The sequence below is a fragment of the Acyrthosiphon pisum genome, chromosome A1 (assembly GCF_005508785.2).
Source record: "Acyrthosiphon pisum isolate AL4f chromosome A1, pea_aphid_22Mar2018_4r6ur, whole genome shotgun sequence".
NCBI classification, from domain to species: domain Eukaryota; kingdom Metazoa; phylum Arthropoda; class Insecta; order Hemiptera; family Aphididae; genus Acyrthosiphon; species Acyrthosiphon pisum.
The window spans coordinates 128,127,410-128,149,205 of record NC_042494.1 but is presented as its reverse complement, the minus strand read 5'-3'; the positions used below and the strand labels follow the sequence as shown (position 1 = coordinate 128,149,205).

General features: G+C 27.5%; 1 protein-coding gene across 4 annotated transcripts in view; it reads right to left on the bottom strand.

Moving 5' to 3' along the window:
• Nucleotides 1-21,796, bottom strand: part of LOC100165100 (zinc finger protein rotund) — a 158,318-nt gene that overhangs the window by 129,407 nt on the left and 7,115 nt on the right. Inside the window, exon 1 of one of the 4 annotated variants that reach the window (XM_016808352.2) lies at nt 19,623-19,695. The exons of 2 other annotated variants lie outside the window; for them this stretch is intronic. In XM_016808352.2, coding sequence (XP_016663841.1) covers nt 19,623-19,652 — 30 coding nt within the window. In that variant the 5' untranslated portion in view covers nt 19,653-19,695. Of the gene's footprint in view, nt 1-19,622; nt 19,696-21,796 lie in introns of those variants that run through there. One more of the 4 variants, XM_016808351.2, reaches the window with a different exon arrangement.

Here is a 21,796-nt window from a genome sequence, read left to right as displayed (position 1 = left end):
GAGGTCTGCGGTAGGAGGATAGTTACCGGTTGTACATTATTTATACCCTATACAATACGATAAGTAATAATATAGTTTAATGTCAATTTGATTTTTTTATTTTTTACCTGCCCATACTTGAAAATTACATATTTACTCTGCAGTATCTATACATTTTACAATATAATATACTATAATAGCATAGGTACGTTTTCCTGCAGCACGGTAAGGCAACGGCCATAGGATTTTGCAAACAATTTCACACATATTATAATTAAAGTTATATAGGTACTAATCGAAAGACGCAAATTACTTAAACAGTTAAAAAATACATAAACTATAGTATAATGTATATTATACATAGGTATGTATCATATAACAGTACAAACAGTTTATATGTAGATATCGTATATAATAGGTATATCGATTTTTTTTATATGTATACCATAAAAAATATATATTTTAAAATGTGTATATGATGCACTAATGTAGTAATATATGTCTCATCGAGTATAAAGTTCTGTTTGAACGGTAAGAAAATATATACCTATTATAACGTAAACGGTTATACAATCTACTAAAAGGAATATAGTAGTTAGGTATACGATATATTATATAGGTATAATAATATTTTTACCATCCTACAGACGTCTCTCCATTCTCAGTGTGGCATTCATCTCATATTTTTTATGAAGCATGATCCATCATCATTATTATAGTGGGTATGTATCTTTAACAGTCTACAGGAAAAAGTTATGATTTTATGTACAGTTAAAATATTAGATAAGTTCTAAGTATTTTGTTGGTAGTATAGGTATATTATATGTACTTAGATTCGACAACAAGGATTCGCTATTTTATTGTGAGTAAATTATTATTTTAATAAATTACATAAGTTTGTTCAATGATATTCATTTAAATATTCAATTCCGTGGGAAAAATATGTAGAAAGTTACTCGCTCATTAAGTATATCTGTTATTCGACCAATTTCGAATAACCAGTTTCCTAATAAGTACTCACTACTTATGTAAAGAAAAAGCATTTTTTTATTGATAGTTAATATTAATTTAATTAATTTTATAGGACTCACGTTAGTTAGAAATTAAGTAAATGTATTATTATTACTTATTCAATTTATAATATACATAAGTACATATTTTCACACGATATATTTGAAAATCAAATTAACAGAATTCAATCAATTAAAATTAAAATTAAAGTCATTAATGTATAAACTGTACAGAAATAAAGCATATACCTACTAACATTGATTATAAATGATAGAATAAACTTATAAGTCATATTGTACACGTAAAGCAAACAATACTAATGCATATTTTATTATTATATCGTAACCCATTAGTAAAATTTGATCGTAAGTGTCATACTATCATATGGTGAGATTATTAATAGATGTGATCAGTGTTTTGCTAAAAGAAAATGTGGTTCAATTATTTTATTAAATAATAAGAAAAATGTGCATGCAAAACTCACAATCGTTTGCTAAAAATGTTACGTGACAGCATTTGTAGTTTTTCCTTACGAGAGAAACAGCTGAGAAGATCATAAAAATTACCTTTTAAAACTATTACCAAGATTTTAGAGAGGTTTCTTAAATTTTTAATGTGCCTCATGAAACTTGTAAATTACAAGTCATAAGTGTCCCAAAAGTGTTATAAGTAAATATTCTATTATTGTTTAATGCGTCAAATTTTATGAACCTAATATATTTTTTTATACATCTCAGCAAATACATTTTCGTAAATTATATTTTTCCAAAACTTTATAAATAATTTATAAATGTATAATCTATATCATGTTTCTTTAGAGAAATTTTATTTCAATGATAAACTTCGATATTGTTACATTATGAAAATAATTTATATTTTGGAATAAGGACATATTTTGTTTGTTTGTAACTGCAAGTCATGGAAAATATGATTCATTCTCAAAGAGCTCACTTATAAATATATAAGTCCATGAATATGAATTCAAATATCTTGAAAATAAAGTCTAATAAATAAAAGGAAAAGAAAAAAAATAGTTTGATTTCTCGATAAATAAAAGTGAGGTAGATGGTCCTCGTTGAAAGTTGTCTTAAAATTGCATTACATTCAAAAACGATACTGAATCTCATAGTTCTATTCGCCAGAAAATTGTCAGTATATTTATAAAACTAAACTTTTATATGTGAACCTTTACAATATAAAAGGTATACATATGTATGAGTTAAATTTCCAATCTGTGAGACTATGAAAATATTTAAAGCGATTTCGCTGCATTTATTTTACGAAAACAATACACATAATTTACCATTGTAAAACCAATTTCTAAAATTTTCTATTTTCATATAAATATTATCTTTTATTAAAATTTAATAAAAAAAAATGAATGTCTATAAGTAGTTATAACTTATAAAACTACTAAAATTAAGGCTTTTACATTAAAATATATTTTCTTAATCATTATAAAAATTAAAGCTAAAGCTACTTAGATTATTCAATGTTAGAAATAAAAATAACAGTAGGTAATAATAAATAATATACTTAATATATAGGTCCGCAAACGCCAAATACCAATATTAGTACCTACCTATGAGACACTATAGTCTATAATATGGGTAATTTATTGTATTTAATAAATTCATATTATTGTCAAACGTTAAACTTAGAATAGTATTTTCTAGTTTTTATAAAAACGTTACGTTTACAATGATTTTTTTTTATTAAGTACCTATTTTAAAAGTGATTCTAAAATAACTGAAATAACTCTAATATTACAAAAATAATTACATTTATTCAATCAGCATTATAAAATGTATATTATATTAACATAAAAGAAAAAATCAACGTTTTAATTACTTTTTATTTTGATAATTATTCTTAATTTATTAATTTAATGTTATACTTATAATCAAAATAATAATACAAACATTGCGACTAAATAAATTATGAAATAAACTTTTCGGATTCAACCGCTGAAGAGATGTTTCAATGGATGTACAGCGCCATCTCGTGGCAGAGTTACATACTATAATTTGGATTATACTACGTTAGAGGTCAAAATTGGTGTATTATACAATTATAATATTATAGGTAGTGAAAAATACAAAATAATATTAATATTTGGCAATAATATTTCCGAAAATAAGAATTATTCATACTTTCATTTGATTATAATATCTTTTTCAATAAATATTATTATCCAAGTGTAGAACTAAGATATTTCACGTTACTTTTAAAAAATATAACAATGATATTTTTATAAAAATATTCTACCTAAGCATACTGTTATACATTAGTTACTAGATTAATAAACTAGTGTGTTATTATCAAAAATAGTTTAAATAGATACAGATTATGATAATCTCATGTTACTTCCAAGTTATGGTGATAATATTTTTATATTTTAATCATTAATATTATATGATACGTACCTACGATCTACCTACGATTTTAATGTTAATAACAAACTTAGAATATCAACTTATTTGGATATAAGATAAATTTTAAAACTACACGTCATGATAATTATGATAAAATATAACTGCTAAACTGCGCAAAATTAGGTACTATTTATTACAATAATGATATGTTAATAAATTGAAATTTGTAATACAAGTTAATTTTGATCATATTAAAACATAAAAAAGTAACAATTCGATCGTGAAATCCAATATCCTTTAGTACGATATAATATGGCATTATGACTATCCAAATAGGTACCTATCTATAACCTGTTAAATTGTAAGTTGAGACCTCAATTTATTATTAAATTATTATTTTTGATGCATTTATTACAGGAACCTACTCAATATAATATTTTCTACAAATTATAATATACAGTAGGCACCAATGTATCACCCGAGAGCCAAAAGTTTTACTGTGCAATAAACTATAAAGTATAAACATTATAAACAATTTGTTAAAATATAATAAAGTACCTACCCAAAGATTACAGCTTAATCATTATTAAAACAAATTCAAGTTTGAATACATTGTTCAATATTTCCTATAACTGTATTGTATAAAAATAAAATTTAGGTACCTAATAATAATCCCCCTAATACAATTAACACAAAAAAAAACCGTCGACTATGACACAAAATTGTTACGGTTGATTCGAAACGCGGAATATAATCCTGTTAAAGTGTCGACTTGGAGAAGTATACGTATAGAGGGTGGATGGACAATGGTTTGACAAGTTCATACATCTTCATCGGGGTAAAACACAAGCACAAAAACCGGCTAATCGTATCTACTGCCAAAGTTAAAAGTCCGAGTGATTAGCCCTGAAACAATGGTGGTGCAAGACGATTAATCATTCGGTGCTGAGGACGAAACAAGAGAAAAGGAGGGAAAGATAGAGCGAACGTTAGATATAGACGTGGCAAGGAGGTCAAGTGCGAGACTCATCATCATCATCATCATTGCTGCCTCGGAAACGAGACCTGTCCTTAGGGAGTTAATACTCTGTTTACAGTAAGCCTACACATATACAGTTTTTCCCTTAGAAGTTGCATGTAAACCATTCGACTAGATTCACTTTGTAACGAAAATATAATAAATTCAAAACTGTACTATGAACGTTTTACGAATTTCAAAAAATAATTTATTTAATAATTATTGTAATACCCATTATATTATGTAGTAATTTGAATTTTTAGTTTTAAATTATTGTATCCAGCAGATACACCGAAACATTCATAAAAAACGTCACCGCAGGCATTGGTAAATATTTTTTTGAATGATAAACTATATTAAATTATAATAAGCCACCAATGCTCAGTAGTCAGTTTTATCTCCTACAATATACATTACCTAATTCGATACTTCAAATAATCTCAATAATCTACTTATTATCTGAGAACAAATACCTACTTATAGAAACGTACTGTACATGTGGACATGATCGATTAATAATATAAATAACAAAGCTATACGAAGTTTTAAAAAATTATTACATTCATATATTATACCATATATATTGTATAATGTATATTATAATTATTAATCTAAAATACTAGTGACGTACACCTATAATTATTCTTTGACAGTCATCTTACAAATCTTAAAATATATAATTGTATCATTGTATACTTGTACTCGGTAAGTTCAGCAAATTTGTGGTGGCGAAAATCAGAACCAGAATTCAGCCGCCTCAATATCGGGTCGATTCGAAAACTCGAATCGTAAATTGTTATAGGTTTTTAAGAGGACGTCTCGCCTACTGTTTTTTTTTTTTTTTAATATAGACGTTGACGAAATATAGGCAATAACTGTGTTCGGAGCAATTATAGAGATAAAACACATGTTAAGAAAATTAAAGATACTACGTAATATTAATTGGAAGGAATCTCATAATATTTTTAATTTATTATTTAAACAAATATTTACAATTATAAAGAAAAATATACTCGTTTATGGATTTTTAGCTAAAGCTCGCTAAAATTGCCTATATAAACCCCTTAAAAATAATACCGACGGGACGTCTTTTTGGTAATAATATTATAATAAGGTGAATAAGACATGTTTTTAGTTTTATTGTTTGTAGGAAAAAAACTGTTCGGGAGTCACACGAGATTCAGCTGACGGCCAAGAATATAATATTACGTGAACACGCCGACGAGATACCTCTTCTTCTCCGCGTATTTCACTGCAGCACACGAGTGGTGGCTTGGTGCACCCATATAATATAATCTTATATATATACACACCGCGTATAATATATAACACGCACACGTCGCCACTGCTACTGCCGCGTCGCAGATTTTTATGAATGGAATGTCCGTTCGTCTTGGTCACCACTTCCGCCGCCGCCGCCGCCCCGTCTTTGACCGGTCCGGAGCAGCATCAGCCGTCAAATTACTATGATTACCGAAACGGCGGCGTACGAAACCACTTATATCCATCAACCTCGATGACTTTACATAATATAATAATATTTTCATTGTCGTAAACGGATATAATATTATATACATATATATATATTATAATATAATACATAGGTATATGTTGTATGTAAATGTACCCATCATATTATATATATACATATATTATGTATATATAACCACACGGACGGTCATAGATAATAGGTACACGACGTGTACGCTCCGTGTCGAAGTGCAATGATGATGGTCGGTCGGGGACGTCTTCCGCGACGTGTAAAAATCGATTCGCGCACGGATCCACGTGCACTCGGCCTTGGTCATACAGTGCGTTTTGTCCGTCGTGAGCATATCATAATATTGTAACACCTAAGAGCACGCACGTCTAAGGTATATGCGTTTATTACGTGCTATACGGTTAGAATACTCAAGTGTTGCACTAGTATAATATAGGTACTAGGTAGTATGATAGTATAATATTATGGAACAACGCGTACCTAATATTATATTGTATAGGTAGCAGGCAATTATTATAAACAGATTTTCGTTAATTTCTGACCCACGTAGATAGTCAGTCGCACTGCGATCGATCGATCGAGAAAATAACTAGAAATCACAACGCACGTAGCACCTGGAAGGTACCTACATTGCAATATTTTAAAAATCTTCAAAAGTGCGGACACGCCGGATTCCGAATTTACGTGTACCTACCCATGATACATACCAAATATGAAATGCACAACTATATTATATTGACATTCGAAAACAATTATCATTATGAACCACGCAGCACAGCTATAATTATAATAGTATATATATTATATCATCAGCTATCTATGTTATACAAGTTAAAATTATATATTTTCAAACGTCATAACAAAAATGTAAACATTTTTCTGTACCGAGTTAGTATAGCATATATATTATAGGTACTAATCATGGTACCTAGGTATTATATCTAAATATCAAATAATAAACGTGTCTTCACAGTATTATTAAGTATAAACTATAATTATAGTTTATCTAATTGACATGTTATACGTTTGGTATGGATATGACGTGTATGGAAAAAATACATGTATAATTAAATATTAAAAGAAAATTAAAATCAACCCCAATTATTAGTAAGCTTCATCAGTTTAATACAGGTGTATTGTTTATAAACTTAAGTGGAGTCCAAAAGATAAATGAAAAATACTTTCTTAAGTATATTATTTTAAATTTAAGATCAGGTACCTATTTAATATTTATAATGTATCATAGATACATGGGTAATTAGTATTTACTATTTATAACTATTCACACTAATTTAAATTGAAATGTGTTTAAAATGTTGTAGATACCGCAATGAACCATGTCAGTATCTACATAACTATAGGTACTGTAAATAAGACGAATTCGTATGTTTCTAAAAATTATATATTTTTTTACAAAAACTAATCATGTAAATTAAAAACATTTTAAAAGCAATAATATGATACCTAATATACTACGTAGTAATGTAGTATATGATGTATAAATTTAGTATAAATAATTAATTTAACTACCAATTTACTATTATAGATACCTATTACAATATTTAATTGGTCTGTGTCAATATACATTAAAAAGTTATACTAGTGGGTAGTTTTGACGTACGTGTAGTTTTGGTTACAACTAAAAATAAAATACCTTTGAGTTCGGAAAGGTGGGCATTAACTAGTTAAAAAGTTAAAGTTAAGTTAAAAAGTTAATTTTTTTTTTAACTTTTCAACTTAACTAGTTAGTTTATTTTCTAATCAACTTATGAACTTAACTAATTTAATTTACGGTTGAAATAACTAAGCTTTTCTCAGTTGCTTTTAAAAAAATCTATCAAGTTAAAAACATTTTTAATTTTTCGTTTACACGTAAATATTACTATGTTAGTATAAAATAAAAATAATCCAATACAAAAACACAAACATGTCTGTTCTTTTTCTTGATAACATAATTTTGTGTATATTCATATATTTTATTAAGTTGTAAATTATATATTATGCGAGTTGTAATTATAAATGTTTTTAAAAAATTAATCATTTTAAATTATAAATTGACAATTGTTATGTTTTAATGTTATATAACTTATATTATTAAATTGCTATATGATGTAAAAAAATATATTTGTTAAATTATTAATTTGAGAAATATATAGTATATAGTATAGAAGTGTATAGTTTAAATTAGTAAATAATAGTAAAGTAAAAGTAAAAGGGTATACAGTGTACATTATGATAAAAGTTCAATAAAATTGTTTTTTATAATTTATAAATTAGAAAATAAAAAGACACAATCACTCTTTATGTTATTTACAGTGATTTACATACTAGTTTTAAAAAAAATGAATTAACTTTTTTTAAACTGAGTTAAGTTAATATTTTTTTCTATATTAACTTTTAACCTATCGAGTTAAATTTATAATTTGTTAACTGTTAACTTTTAACGTATCGATCTTGTGTCCTCTTAAGTTAACTTAACTTGAGTTAATTATTTTTATTAACTTGCCCGCCTCTGTGAGTACAATGGAGGTTTTCCCCAATTTGTTACAATATTAAAATATTAGTAGTTGATAAAACACTCTGTATAATATGTCTTCAGATTTGCAGAAACGTCATGACCAGACTTAATGTAGATTGACAGGTCGTAACGGTAGCTACTAGAGTCTAGTGCTATATAATATATAGCTTATGTTTTCGTTATGATTATTATATGTTACACACTTAATAGTTAGTGAGGGACACACACACAACAAGGAGGAAGAGTAAAATAGGTATGTTTAATTTCACACTACATTTTCACGCCGACTTAATCGGCTGAATCTTTGACGAACGCCGACAAATAAATAAAATAAAATGAATGATGATAAAATGATATTATATTTCGTATAAAATATAGAATTTCTAATTTATTGAACAAAAATAATAAATACTGGTTTGGGTATAAATGCATAATTGTTACTTATTTATTGACTACCTATTAATGACTAATTTACTTAGTTTCTTAAAATAAAATATGCTCCTATATAGGTACTTAATTTCATACCTCGATAAATTATGTACTGAGGTCTGAGAAAAATAATTCGAAAATTATAAATGACAAATATAAGAACGAATATTTTCATTTGACGATAGTAATATGTCTTAATCTCATGTTAAAATCATCTTACACGCTTTAGATAAACTCTAATACCTACTGCTAAAGAGTTACACACATACTAACGTTTAACATCATAAGCACGCTTCCAATAAATATTTAAATGGACTTACCATAAGGAATTTGTATTGTTACACAAATAATATATAAACAATAACTCACCTGAAAAATAAAAAAAACACAATTAGTATAAAAACTAAATTAAAAATGCACAATAATATACATTTCAATCTCAAATTGAATACCTTAATATACATAATAATAATATAATAACTAAATGATTTCAGTTTGTGTAATAAATTAAATAAATTATTAAATTATATATTATAATACAAACTCATACAAATATTTTTGTTTTATTTTTTTAGTAGGTTAATACAATTTAATTTTAAACAAATATTATATATATTATAATTAATTTGTCTGCCGTATGAAAGGTAGTACATTTAAATTATTTTTATTGGTATATTGCGGGTATGTTGTGTCATACATAAATATTAAATATTCAATCATCAACATTTGTTCGTGTTACAAAAATTAACATGATCAATGAAAATATTTTTCTATTACTTGATGAAATCTATTTTTTGTACCTAATATTCTCTTATTGTTTATTTAAATTACTCAATTTTCATAACAACATAAAAATATACTAATTCCTTTTTAAATAAAAATTATATATTATAAAAAAATTAATTTCATATAATATAAGTACCTACATGACATACAATTATACAAACTAAAAATATCAATGATTTTACTGTTAAAATGTTAATGAATATGCTTCTAATTTGATAAAGACAAACGTATATTTGTTTGTAGGTATTATACACATATTATATAAATACAAATTAAATATGAGTAAAACATGTTTATCAAAAAACTGCGTTTATATGATTTATTGTAAACATATGAATATAATATGATCATTAACATCTGGTACTTGAAATAATATTCTGTTTTATCAAACAAGGGTTGAACACCTCTTTATAATACATGCTGCAATGTGCAATGTGTGACATAGAATAGAAGAAGATTATAAAAAAACTACCAAGATTATTTAATAACATATTATCATCATAAATGTATAAGAGTTGTCACATAAATGGCAATATAAAATTATGAAACCACTTGTGTTTTTCCTTCCTTTTTTTTCTGAAAATCTCTACACTTTGTCGCCGTCGAATCGTCTACTGATATCGTTTTTCTCCGAATAGCTAGGTTTTTTTTTATTAAAACACTTTTCAGGTGCAGATGAAAATTGCAAAAAGTGAAAAAAAAAAGAAGAAATGAATAAGAATACACGCACAGGTATGGCCGGTCACGTCCTGACCAAGCTGTCATCACACCTGGCTGGCTAGCTAACCAGTGACCGTGGTACAAATGTGAATGTGTGAGCGCTCGCCACGACATCCCAGTCATAATAGACTATTATATGAAATACGCATAAAAGAGTAGGCGTTGCTAAAACTATACTACGACTGGCAACCAATGACCGACTTAGGTTGATATCAGTTTAATACCTATATGTATGATCGAGGCACAAGGGTGAAATATTATGACGTGCCGTTTTATTCGTTAAACTTAAGACTTACAAAATGTGTACCTCGTAAGACACGTCTTTTACATTTCTACGGAAATAGATTGTACTGTCTACCTATCAATCTATAGGTATCTACTACTTATATCATTATTCAAAACACAAAATAACAAAATTAAGTAGGTACCTATACAATAGCATTATTGAAACTCGATCAATAAATTATTCTTAAAATGTCTATAACGTGCAATATGTATAGACAAGCAAGATGGATGCAGTTTCGATACAATTATTTTGGGCCAAGGTTGCGTGATATGGTCATATAGGTGACGATGGCGACAATAAGTGAATTTCACAACTCACGCTTATCGTATATTCCGTAGTAAATATTTATAATTTTTTTTTCTGCATTCGGTATAATAATTTTGAAAACAATATAATGTAATGTTAATATAATGTAATGTAATGTTATTATGTTACGGGATTGTTAAGACCATATGAACACGTATACGTCTCAATCGCTATGCCGGCGGCCGAGACTAATGTTTCAAGAAACAACTGTGTAAACCTTGCCGAATGTGTAGCATGAACAAGGAGAATGATTTAATTGTGTCGAATAATAATAAAATAATATTACACGGAGGTAAGAAATAATATAGTTAAATAAAAAATAAATGTTTTCGCGCCCGTCATAACACTACAACGTCGTCGTTGACACCGAGGTCGTCTGGCCGGAGCCAAAAACTTTTGCCAGGCAAGGACGTTTCCGATTTTCTTGGCAATATCAAACAATATGCTATTTGTGTTACTCATTCTCTACACAAATATAATATACATATATAAAAATGTTCGAATGTATATATTTTTTACAATATAATATGGATTTTCACCAAATATTATCAAATCATATCATTGACCATTCTTATTGTATTATTTGATATCATAATAAATTTCAGCCGCCTGTCGTTGTTTAATCGAAGGACGAATCCTAATGATTAGGTTATCATTTTTTTTTCGTTATAGTAATTAGACGAAAATGCGAAAATATGAATAAACATATCTCTGCAGATATGTAGTATTTATCAAAATTATATGACTATATTATAAGCACATACAATTATAATAAAAGCGAAACATGATAAAAAAAAAAATATCACAATTTTTATTGAAGATAGCTAAGCCAGCTAAGGATAGGTAAATACTACTAAATAGAGTATTATTTTTAATTTTAATTATACCTGTAATAATATAATGCCTGTAATTATAACTCGCTGATAAGGTAAAAACCAAAGACCAATGCCGAGGTTTATAGAAACATTGGACATTAATAAATATATGTTAAAATAATAATTTCATAATAGTGCAAGTTAATTTAATGGTGGGCTACTGTATAAAATAAATCTAAAAATTGAACAAGTATCGAAAAATCTGGTATTTAAATAAGTACGCGTATTTACCACTTCAAATAAAAATGACATTGAAAGTTAATATATATTTATGTGAGACTATACAACTATAGTGTAACAATTATTTTTAATTAAATTTTTATACAATTTATGTTATGAAAGTGCAATTGACTTATTTTTTACCTAAGTTCTATATCAGTTCTTTTAGAAACGCAATAGTTATTTAATTTCATTCTGCATCTAAAATCAAATTGTATGCCCATTATGTTGAAGTATGCAAGTCTAATAAGTAATGAGTAATGTATGTCTCAATTCCCTAAAGGTCCCTCTTCCAAGACTATAATTTTGTATACTTATGAATTTAACAATAATAATCTAATTTAAATATCTTAATGTACCAAAAGATTTATGTTTGATTAATTTATACATTAACCATAATATTATACTGTATGGCCACTCGCTGACGACTAAAACCATGGGTAAAAAATGTTTAGCTCTAGATAAATTCGATCACAATTTTTTACTTGCATAAATAACGTGAGAATTTGTTTTGAAATTAAATTTCAAAACAAACTATGATGTCATCGTCCGTATAAATTATGTGATAATTTGCTCAAACAAAATAGAATAGGTATAATGTCTACGTGAAAATGCCGAACAACCATCATGTTGCTATAGACAGGTTATGTCGTATGGCGTATAATATGATATAGCAGGATTATACGAGAATTATAATGCGACATTTATCGTAATCAATGCACGACGCATCATACGTACCTACGTGTACGACAAACACGGTTATGGTTATTCTTCCGAGTGGTTATTTAACTCAATATACCTATAGTTATTATATTTTTTCTATTTCCTTCCGATTATCCTGCGGCGGCGACCGGACACCGGCAATAAGTCACGGATGACCAATTCCTGTCCGTGTTTGTGTGTTTTAGTCAATTATCTCACTATATATATTATTATTATTATTATTATTATTATTATTATTATTATTATTATTATTATTATAAACGCATTATAATATATTGTTGTTTGCTTTTTGGTCATCGCGTCGTTTACTACAGTCCGTCGTCGCCCCACCGACAGTTATTATTGTTGTTGTTATTATTATTGTCATGACCATATAACTACCTACACTAAAGGACCATTATAAATATTGTTGTATCGATGATGCCCATGCGCGCGCGACGACGGCGGCGGAGGCGTAGGTATAAAAAAATAATTATACACGCGTTTTACCGCCACCGTCACGGTCCAGTAGACCGCGTATCGTACGCGGCGCAATTTTCGAAAACAACGTCGCGAGATGGTCAATGAATGCGTGTTATAAGTATTACTATACGGTATCGCAACGGTGGAATTGGCGTTGTATAATGGAAGCACGTGAAAATATTAGACGTTAATATTACTATAATATCGTGTGATTTTACACGCGACGTTTCGAACCAGAATTACTAGGTATCCTACGTGTATGTATACCAGTGGCGGTTTTTTTAATGGAGCAAATATGGACATTTGATAACCGGGACCTTGCTGCGCCAGTGTATGCCTCTGGATCTGAACAAAATATATTTTTTTTACCCTTATTCAAAACAGAACAGAAAAATATTCAATCTACTCATTCCAGAATTTACGTGTTATGTGTGCACGGTGCTTGGACTGTGGGTATAACTATAATAACAACTCCTCTCAAACTCGTACCGGGAATATTGATACTCGCTGTCCATGGACAGAATACGCAGAGGCCCGACGAAAGTCGGTTCTTCTGCGCATCCCCACGCGTCACCCCCCTGCTATGGTGCAACCGGTCTCGGTGCAGGCGCAAGGAGTCACGTGGGGATGCGGAGAATCGGCAAATTCCCTCACTTGACTGAGTATAATATATGCACATGTTTAAATATTTTATTGCATATTATAATAATATCCATGGTTGTAAGTATTACGAATGACAAATAAATAATAATTCATCTCTAAAGTTTGTTTTCTAAAAGATCTCTTCCAATATAAATATTATTTCGTGTAAAATAAAACGTCATAATTACAATTTTTATTGCGAATTTTATAAACTAGTCCCTTATTAATTTGTATAGGTAGTTAATCATTGTATATTATAATTCAATAATTATAATTATTATTATTATTATTTATAATTATAACTAAGGTATTTAAACTCAAAATATTTATCAAAAACCAAAACATTTCCCTAATCCCGAGTAATTATTTTATGTGGCCATCTGTAACGTTTGTGGACTGGGTCTTTTTTCTTAAATCATCCACTGATGCTCCATGTTCGTTCACCGATCTCGTTAATGTGCGATATCTGTTAAATTGAATCCCAATAAATTCCCATTTGGGTCGTTGAGATTGTAATATATTATATCATTATATACATAACGGATTGGGCATGCGTAAACTTGCAGAAGTGTTTTTCATTTACGAATGAGATCGATGATCGGTGACAATATTGAAATGATATCTTCCAATCTATTCGACAAAATATGTACCTATTCTCCATGAATTCTTTGTATGTATTTATCTAAGTATTGTTAGAGCGTGTTACTTAGTTAGCATATAATATAATATTATAGTATATTATAGAACCGTCAGAACCAAATCTTCCATTCATCTGCTTAAATATTGAACAACCATTCTCAATCAATTTTTAACACTACCAAATTCATAATCGGCTCACAACTATAAAAAAACTACAAATCAAAAAAAAAATTGTACTTTAGTACCTAAATATGTATTCAAATTATAATATGATAATATTAATCACGTACTGAGCGTTTAAAATAATAAAATAATATTATGTATAGCTAGTTACACCATATACACACATAACGTTTAACGTTTTGTCTTGAAAACTTAATAGTAAATAATATAGTAATTAACAAATTATATCACGATTTAAATGCAGCGATTGTAGCAGACTCGTCGAAGTGTAACGTTTGATTTCAACTTCATTAGTCCTGATGATGAAGCGTAAACATTATTATTAATTCACTTGTATACTGTGTTGAACAAACACTCCGATACTTTGCCTTCAAGGGTAGGTACACTCCTGTTTACTGATCTATCATAATTCATAACCTGCACGTGCCAAGTAATTAAACTATATGACTAGAATGTAGAATATTATCTACATCCATACTTAACATTTAATTTAATACACTCAGACACCAAACGCGCAAAAGTTCAATAAATATGACGTAATAAATTCAGCAAAAAAATAAAATTGAAATCACTACACAAAATGGATCGAGACTCGAGAGTGCTTGATCAACAATCTTCCAACTGTCTACTATACTATATACTATACTATATTTCACAACTGAACATTTTTTCGGGGAGGTTTGTATGGTTTTATACAAAATATTATTAATATGCATTATGAGTGCCCTTAATTACTCAAATATTTAGGTATTTCAATATATATTTTTCCGTTTTTTTTGCCGTAATATAATTTGTTCGTTCTTTTACTCTTTTTATTCTCAGGTCTCTCGTTATTCTCCCGTGCGAGTTCCGGCTCGCCGCGGGCCATTGATCACACACACACACACACACACACACACACACACACACACACACACACACACACACACACACACACACACACCGGTGCAGGGCGACTTTAACGGCGACGACGACGAAGACAACGGTTCCTATCCTTCCCGGTCACTCGTTTTATTCATCGCCCCATAACTCGCACGCTCTGATTTCTTTTTTTTTGTTCCTCCAATTTAGCTGTTTTACTACACATATATATTATATACGTATACACGGGTTCCGTATTTTCTGACTTTATATCCGTCGTCCGCGGTCGGGCACCCACGCCCAGTACACCTACCATGCCTATGGTTTAATCCGTAACCGTCGCCGCCGGGTGAGCCGCTATATGCACGCCGTCGCGGGTGTTATTTGTGTGATGTCACCGTCGGGGGGTCACTAACCCAATCAACAGAGAAAAATAAGCGTTTTGTTTAATATGCTTACTATATTTAGTATGCACATTGCCTCGAATTTGATGGCGAGGACGCGCTAGTGATTTTGCTGGCGATTATTATTTTTTAATTCGTTTTTTCACTTAAAGGTTGATTATAACTTATAATTAGTGCTAATATTTACATTTTATATGTATATATAAAATGTTATTCGTTGAAAACCCCAAGACATGGAATAAAGTATACTCAATTTATTTTTATACACTCAAAAAAAAAAATGCAAAATATGATAATAGCAGGAAAACAAAATACTACCAAAAAAATATATAAAATTAATGAAAATCGGAAATAGTCTAGATAAAATTATTATAATATTATAATACCTTATGATCATAAGCATATTAATTGCAATGAGCTAATGCATATCCTCAGTTTATCAACAATTCACGATATTATACAACATTTAACGACCTTACCAATATCCACATATATAATCAATATTGAAATTAAACAGCAATGTTTATATCCATGAATTCACTATTCGTATAAGAATCAATCGTTTAGTTTCGTGTTTTTGTACAATAGTAAGATATATTAATATACAAATATGAAAATAATATTAAAATTTATCTATTGTAAAACATAATCTAACAATTACAAAACTATTATTGTGTTCAAATATCAAATATAAAACTTTGATTATTATATTCCCGAATTAATTGAAAAATATTTAACAATTGTTTATGTTGGTAAATTGTACATCATAAAAAATATATATTTACACAGCCCTGTATAGTTATATATACAGGCCTATATAGTTATTATAATATTAGGTATCTATTATACTACCTACATTAAGGGTTAACAACGCGCCTCTTCTCACGCATGATTTTAATCACAATAATTTCTCCCTCCCCCTCCACAACTATTGTATATTTAGTGAATGACCCTTTATTTACTACTATGAACGAAACCTCACACAATAAGAGAACAATTGATTTTACTAGATTTCCGTGAAATTGTAAAAAAAATTACAAAATCAAAAATTTCTCTATCTGACAATACCATTAGTAGGAGCATAATCTACATTAAAGATATCAAGCAGCACAAAAACAAGTTACGCGATTCTTTCATATTTATTTTACAGGTGGAAAGATACATAAACGGGCGGCCACGGCGTTGACGTGTAACGACGGTATATTCTTCACAATAACTTCAGTGTTTACATTTATTTAAAAGAAGAATTAAAATTCTGAAATGCCAATGCAAATTAGCAATGAAAATCGCCAGACAAAATTATGGCTTTCATCGAACAATTGGAAAATAGAGTAGTTATAATTCATTGAGGAAATCTATAGATATTAATATTTCCACTGCTGCGTGAGTTATACATGACAATAGTTTATCGGATATATCTATATTTACTATACCATCTATGTCTATCTCTATTGGTGACGTGATCACCAAAATTAAACTTTAGTAAAATATAAATCAATTGATAAAAATAACACCTGTATGAATATTTTTACTTTTTAACTACTGCACCACTAAAATTTTAGTAAAAAACAGTTTATAAAATGACCTAAAAATTAAAAATTAAAATTATCTTTGTTTGTTCCGTAAAAATTGTATGGATAGCATAGCATGCAGCCATAATTACAAAAAGGTTGAATACCACTGCTACGTTACAATATGTCAACTGTGATATCGTTATAATATATAACTACAAGTCGTTCACATTAAGGAAGATGATTAACACAACACAAAAAAAAGTAAATTAACGTAGAATATATTATGTTACTAACATTACGAGTAATAAATAAAACGTAATATTAAAACAATTAATTCGAACACTTAACAGAGTTATGGGTAATTGATGATCGATGGAATAGATTTGAATGCAGATTTTACTATATTATGTTTGTGAACTATGGACCAGAGATTATAATTTACATAATATTAAATATTGTTAATTATGATGATTATTCGACGTTCAACTCTATTTTTACATTTAGGTAGGTATATAGTTTTATATTTTAACTTATGTACCTAGTAATTGAACAAATTATGGTTTATTATTTGCATCAAACCAATTAAATATAAATGAAAAAGAAAAAGAAAATTTAATAATTTATATTTGTATCATTATTATTCGTATTCAAGTTGTTTATAAATTTATAATTATTTAAATGTCTCAAAGAATTTAATTATAATAATTAAATTAGAAAATCCACAAGCAAATTAAATATTTTTATTTAATCAAATAAATATTTTTGCAACAATTTTGCCGATTGCTATCATTAGTGAAACGCGCATACTGGTAAAGCTTAAAGACTGTACGCATTAATTCGTTTATTATAGTACCTATAATTGGTTTCTTTAATTAAAAATATAAACATATGAGAATTTTTTTCATTCAAATTTTAACAAAAAACCATAATAATTGTTGTACCGCAAGAATCGAATATTTAAAACGTAAAAATGTGTGGAATGTTATAGTAACAAAAACAAAGAAATATATTTGTGCATATTATAATAAAATTTATAATCATAAATTACTTAGGTTACAATAAAATAATCATTAGTCTATACATTTTATATGATACATCTTATTTTAAGTTATTTCACTATATTATATAACTTACTTATTTTTTCGCTGTAGGTTCCTACTCAGTTACTCAGTAATAATGATGTATATATTTTGATGGTTGATGAAATCACCTACTCGTTACCTATGCGTATTACATTTATAAAAGTTTATTCGGTTTTCCTCTATTAAGTATTATTTAAACAGATCGAAATCAAATAATTTGAAAATTTTTTATTTGATTGATTTTATAACTTTATGGTATAGGTAGTATAATAAGATTTTTATATTTTTATACTTCAAATAAGTTTTTCTGTGTATTGAGTAAATTATAAATATGAACATAATATAAGAAACAAAAAAAACAATGTTTTGAAATAGTATGAAAGTTTATAAGCTATACGACATTATGGTAAATTTAAAATTTTTAAATTTAAATTTAGTTAGGTACGCATATTTGTAAATTATATTTAGATTTTCGTGTTGTGTTATCATGATAAAAGATAAAAACCAAAACAAAATCATATATGAGTGGTATAATAATAATATTTATATGATATTGAAATGATTTTACAAAAAATATAACTTGTTTTTGATAAAAAACATAATAACAATTTAAAATTACAGGTGTTTTATACTAATTTTACAATTTTTAATAAATTATTATGTAAAACCCAATATAAACTCGCTTGTTTGTGTCTCTAATCATGCGCAACTCGTAGAATTATTGCGATTTCCTGTCCACTTGGACTTGAATATACTCAATAACTGAGAAATAGTTCCTGCTTCTTTTAAAACATCATTGTAGGTTTCATTACGCGAAAAAATTGATAAATATACTTGTTAGCATTATACGACGCTTAAAACATGAGTAGAACATATTATTATATTATCTTCTTCTTTCTGTATCAGAAATACATCTAAGAAATAATTTGCCTACATTGTGTACCCGTAAAGAGAACTTATAAAAATGATTCAGTTATTTCTGTGTTTTTTAATAGAATAATTTGTCTACTTAGCCATTTATTCATCGTTGATCATGCATTAAATATGATGTATTTATAGTATATTATACAATAATGGTATATTACTCACGTTAGTCCAGTCATCAAAAAAAGTATCCATGCCAAAATAGCAGAACGATTTTCAAAATTAAAAAAAAACACATATGAGCACACACGCTATACTATTCAGTAAAATGAAAAACAAATGACAATTTTTTTTATTAATATTTTGTAGTCGCATGCAAATCAGAAAATTGTCAATGAGTAGGAGGTGATATAGATAAAAAAAAGACCTGTTACGTTATCAAATTATAAACGACATTGACTGTATATTACATGATTTACTGCACGAACTATACAGAAAGGTTTAAAAGGTTATTTATACGTAATATCGATTTTCATTTTAAAACCTGCCGTTCTGCGTGATGCACATATAAACTTGCCGACTTAAAGGTTATCAGAGTCTATGTCAACGTATATTGGAAATCAATTTTATGTGATCCTGCAGGGAGACTTGAGCACTCACTACTATGTACTGATGTATTGATGCTGTGTAATTTCCCAAATGTCGCACTCTCTAAGGTTAGTCACATACGTCAATGACCGATAATATTGGAAATAATGATCTTCAACTATATAAATATTCATTAGAAAAAAATTCATAGATAATTTTGTTGTGAAAAAAAAATTAACTTAAATTGACTTCAACCAAATATAATATATGATAGATATGTAAAAAAAAACATTTTAAATTACAACTAAATTAATAATAATTGATTGTTTTTTTTATCTACGATTAAAAGGTTTATGTTTATTGAAATATACAACTTTAATTTAATTATGTGATGAAAAGTATAGCATATACTTATATTTGTTTTAATATTATATGTTCCATTTTTATTTTATTAAAGTACATATTAAATTTAATATATTGGTATTAGTGGTATTACACACATTTTTGCAATGAAAAATTAGTATTGTTAGATTAAAAATTAAAATACAATTTTATCTCTCATGAAATGAGTAGGTATATTTTTATATAATATACACATTTTTCAATTGGTCTAACTGAAGTCAATATCGAATAATAATAATAATATTGTATTATAATACTACATACAATATACGTGCTTGTAATATTTTATAATTATTCTAAATATATAATATTTTATCACATTATTAATTTATAAGAAAATAACACGTACCAAATTTTCAAGCTTATTAACTTAGAAAAAAATTCTAATCTTTCTAATTATTTTGATACAACAGATAAGTACTCAAAACTTTTAAATATTAACTTTCCAAAAATACCAACTATATCAAATTTTTTTATAAAAAACCATCCTCAAAGTTGAAAGTTGAATCTTTTTACTGCTACTAAAATAACGTTTAAACAAAAAAATACCACCCATCATTGTAAAAAAATAAAGACATTCACCCCTCCACTTAATATCTAAAATAAACTTCGTTTGAAATACTGTTTAAATCAATTTAAAATCCAAACAGCTTATATTTAAAACAGAATAAAATGGTTTAAATAAAAAAAAAAAAAAAATTGTAGATTCCTAAACGACATAACACACCAACCCTGGACTCCTTGCTTATGTATAGTTGTATAATAATTCATATTTACGTACAAAAATAATCAGAACTTATCTTAAGTAGGTATAACATCTTAGTCGTTATATTTAAATGATTTATTAATAAAATTATCGTATACTATTGCCTACAGAAATTGTAAACATAATATAATACAGTGAATCAAATCAATCTTATTTTTTTAGTTGAACTCAAACTCGAGTATGTATTATATAATATATTAAAAATTCAGTAAGTTTACTACGCTTGAGTTAATTTTACAAGTACCTATATTGATAGCGGTAAATTTACCTATTTGAGTAATCAATAAATAACAATGGTTTAATATTTTTAAACACTTGTACATTTTAGAATACAAAATTATAATAATTGAGGTCATTTAAGTTGCCTACAATAATTCATATGTTCAACCACGTACATATACTAGGCGCATTTGTAGCTTATACATACAACTATAAAGGATAAGTCTATATATATATATATTCGTCTCCCGTGTCAGACATTAATACTTGTGTTTTTATAATTTATTGTGTTTGAAATTACATAATTATAGTCTTATAGCAACAAACAAATATCGATATTAATTAATGGTGTGTAAAATTCGTTTGAATAAAATCTGGTACATTTTAACCTATATAAATCATTATATGATACAATCTATATATA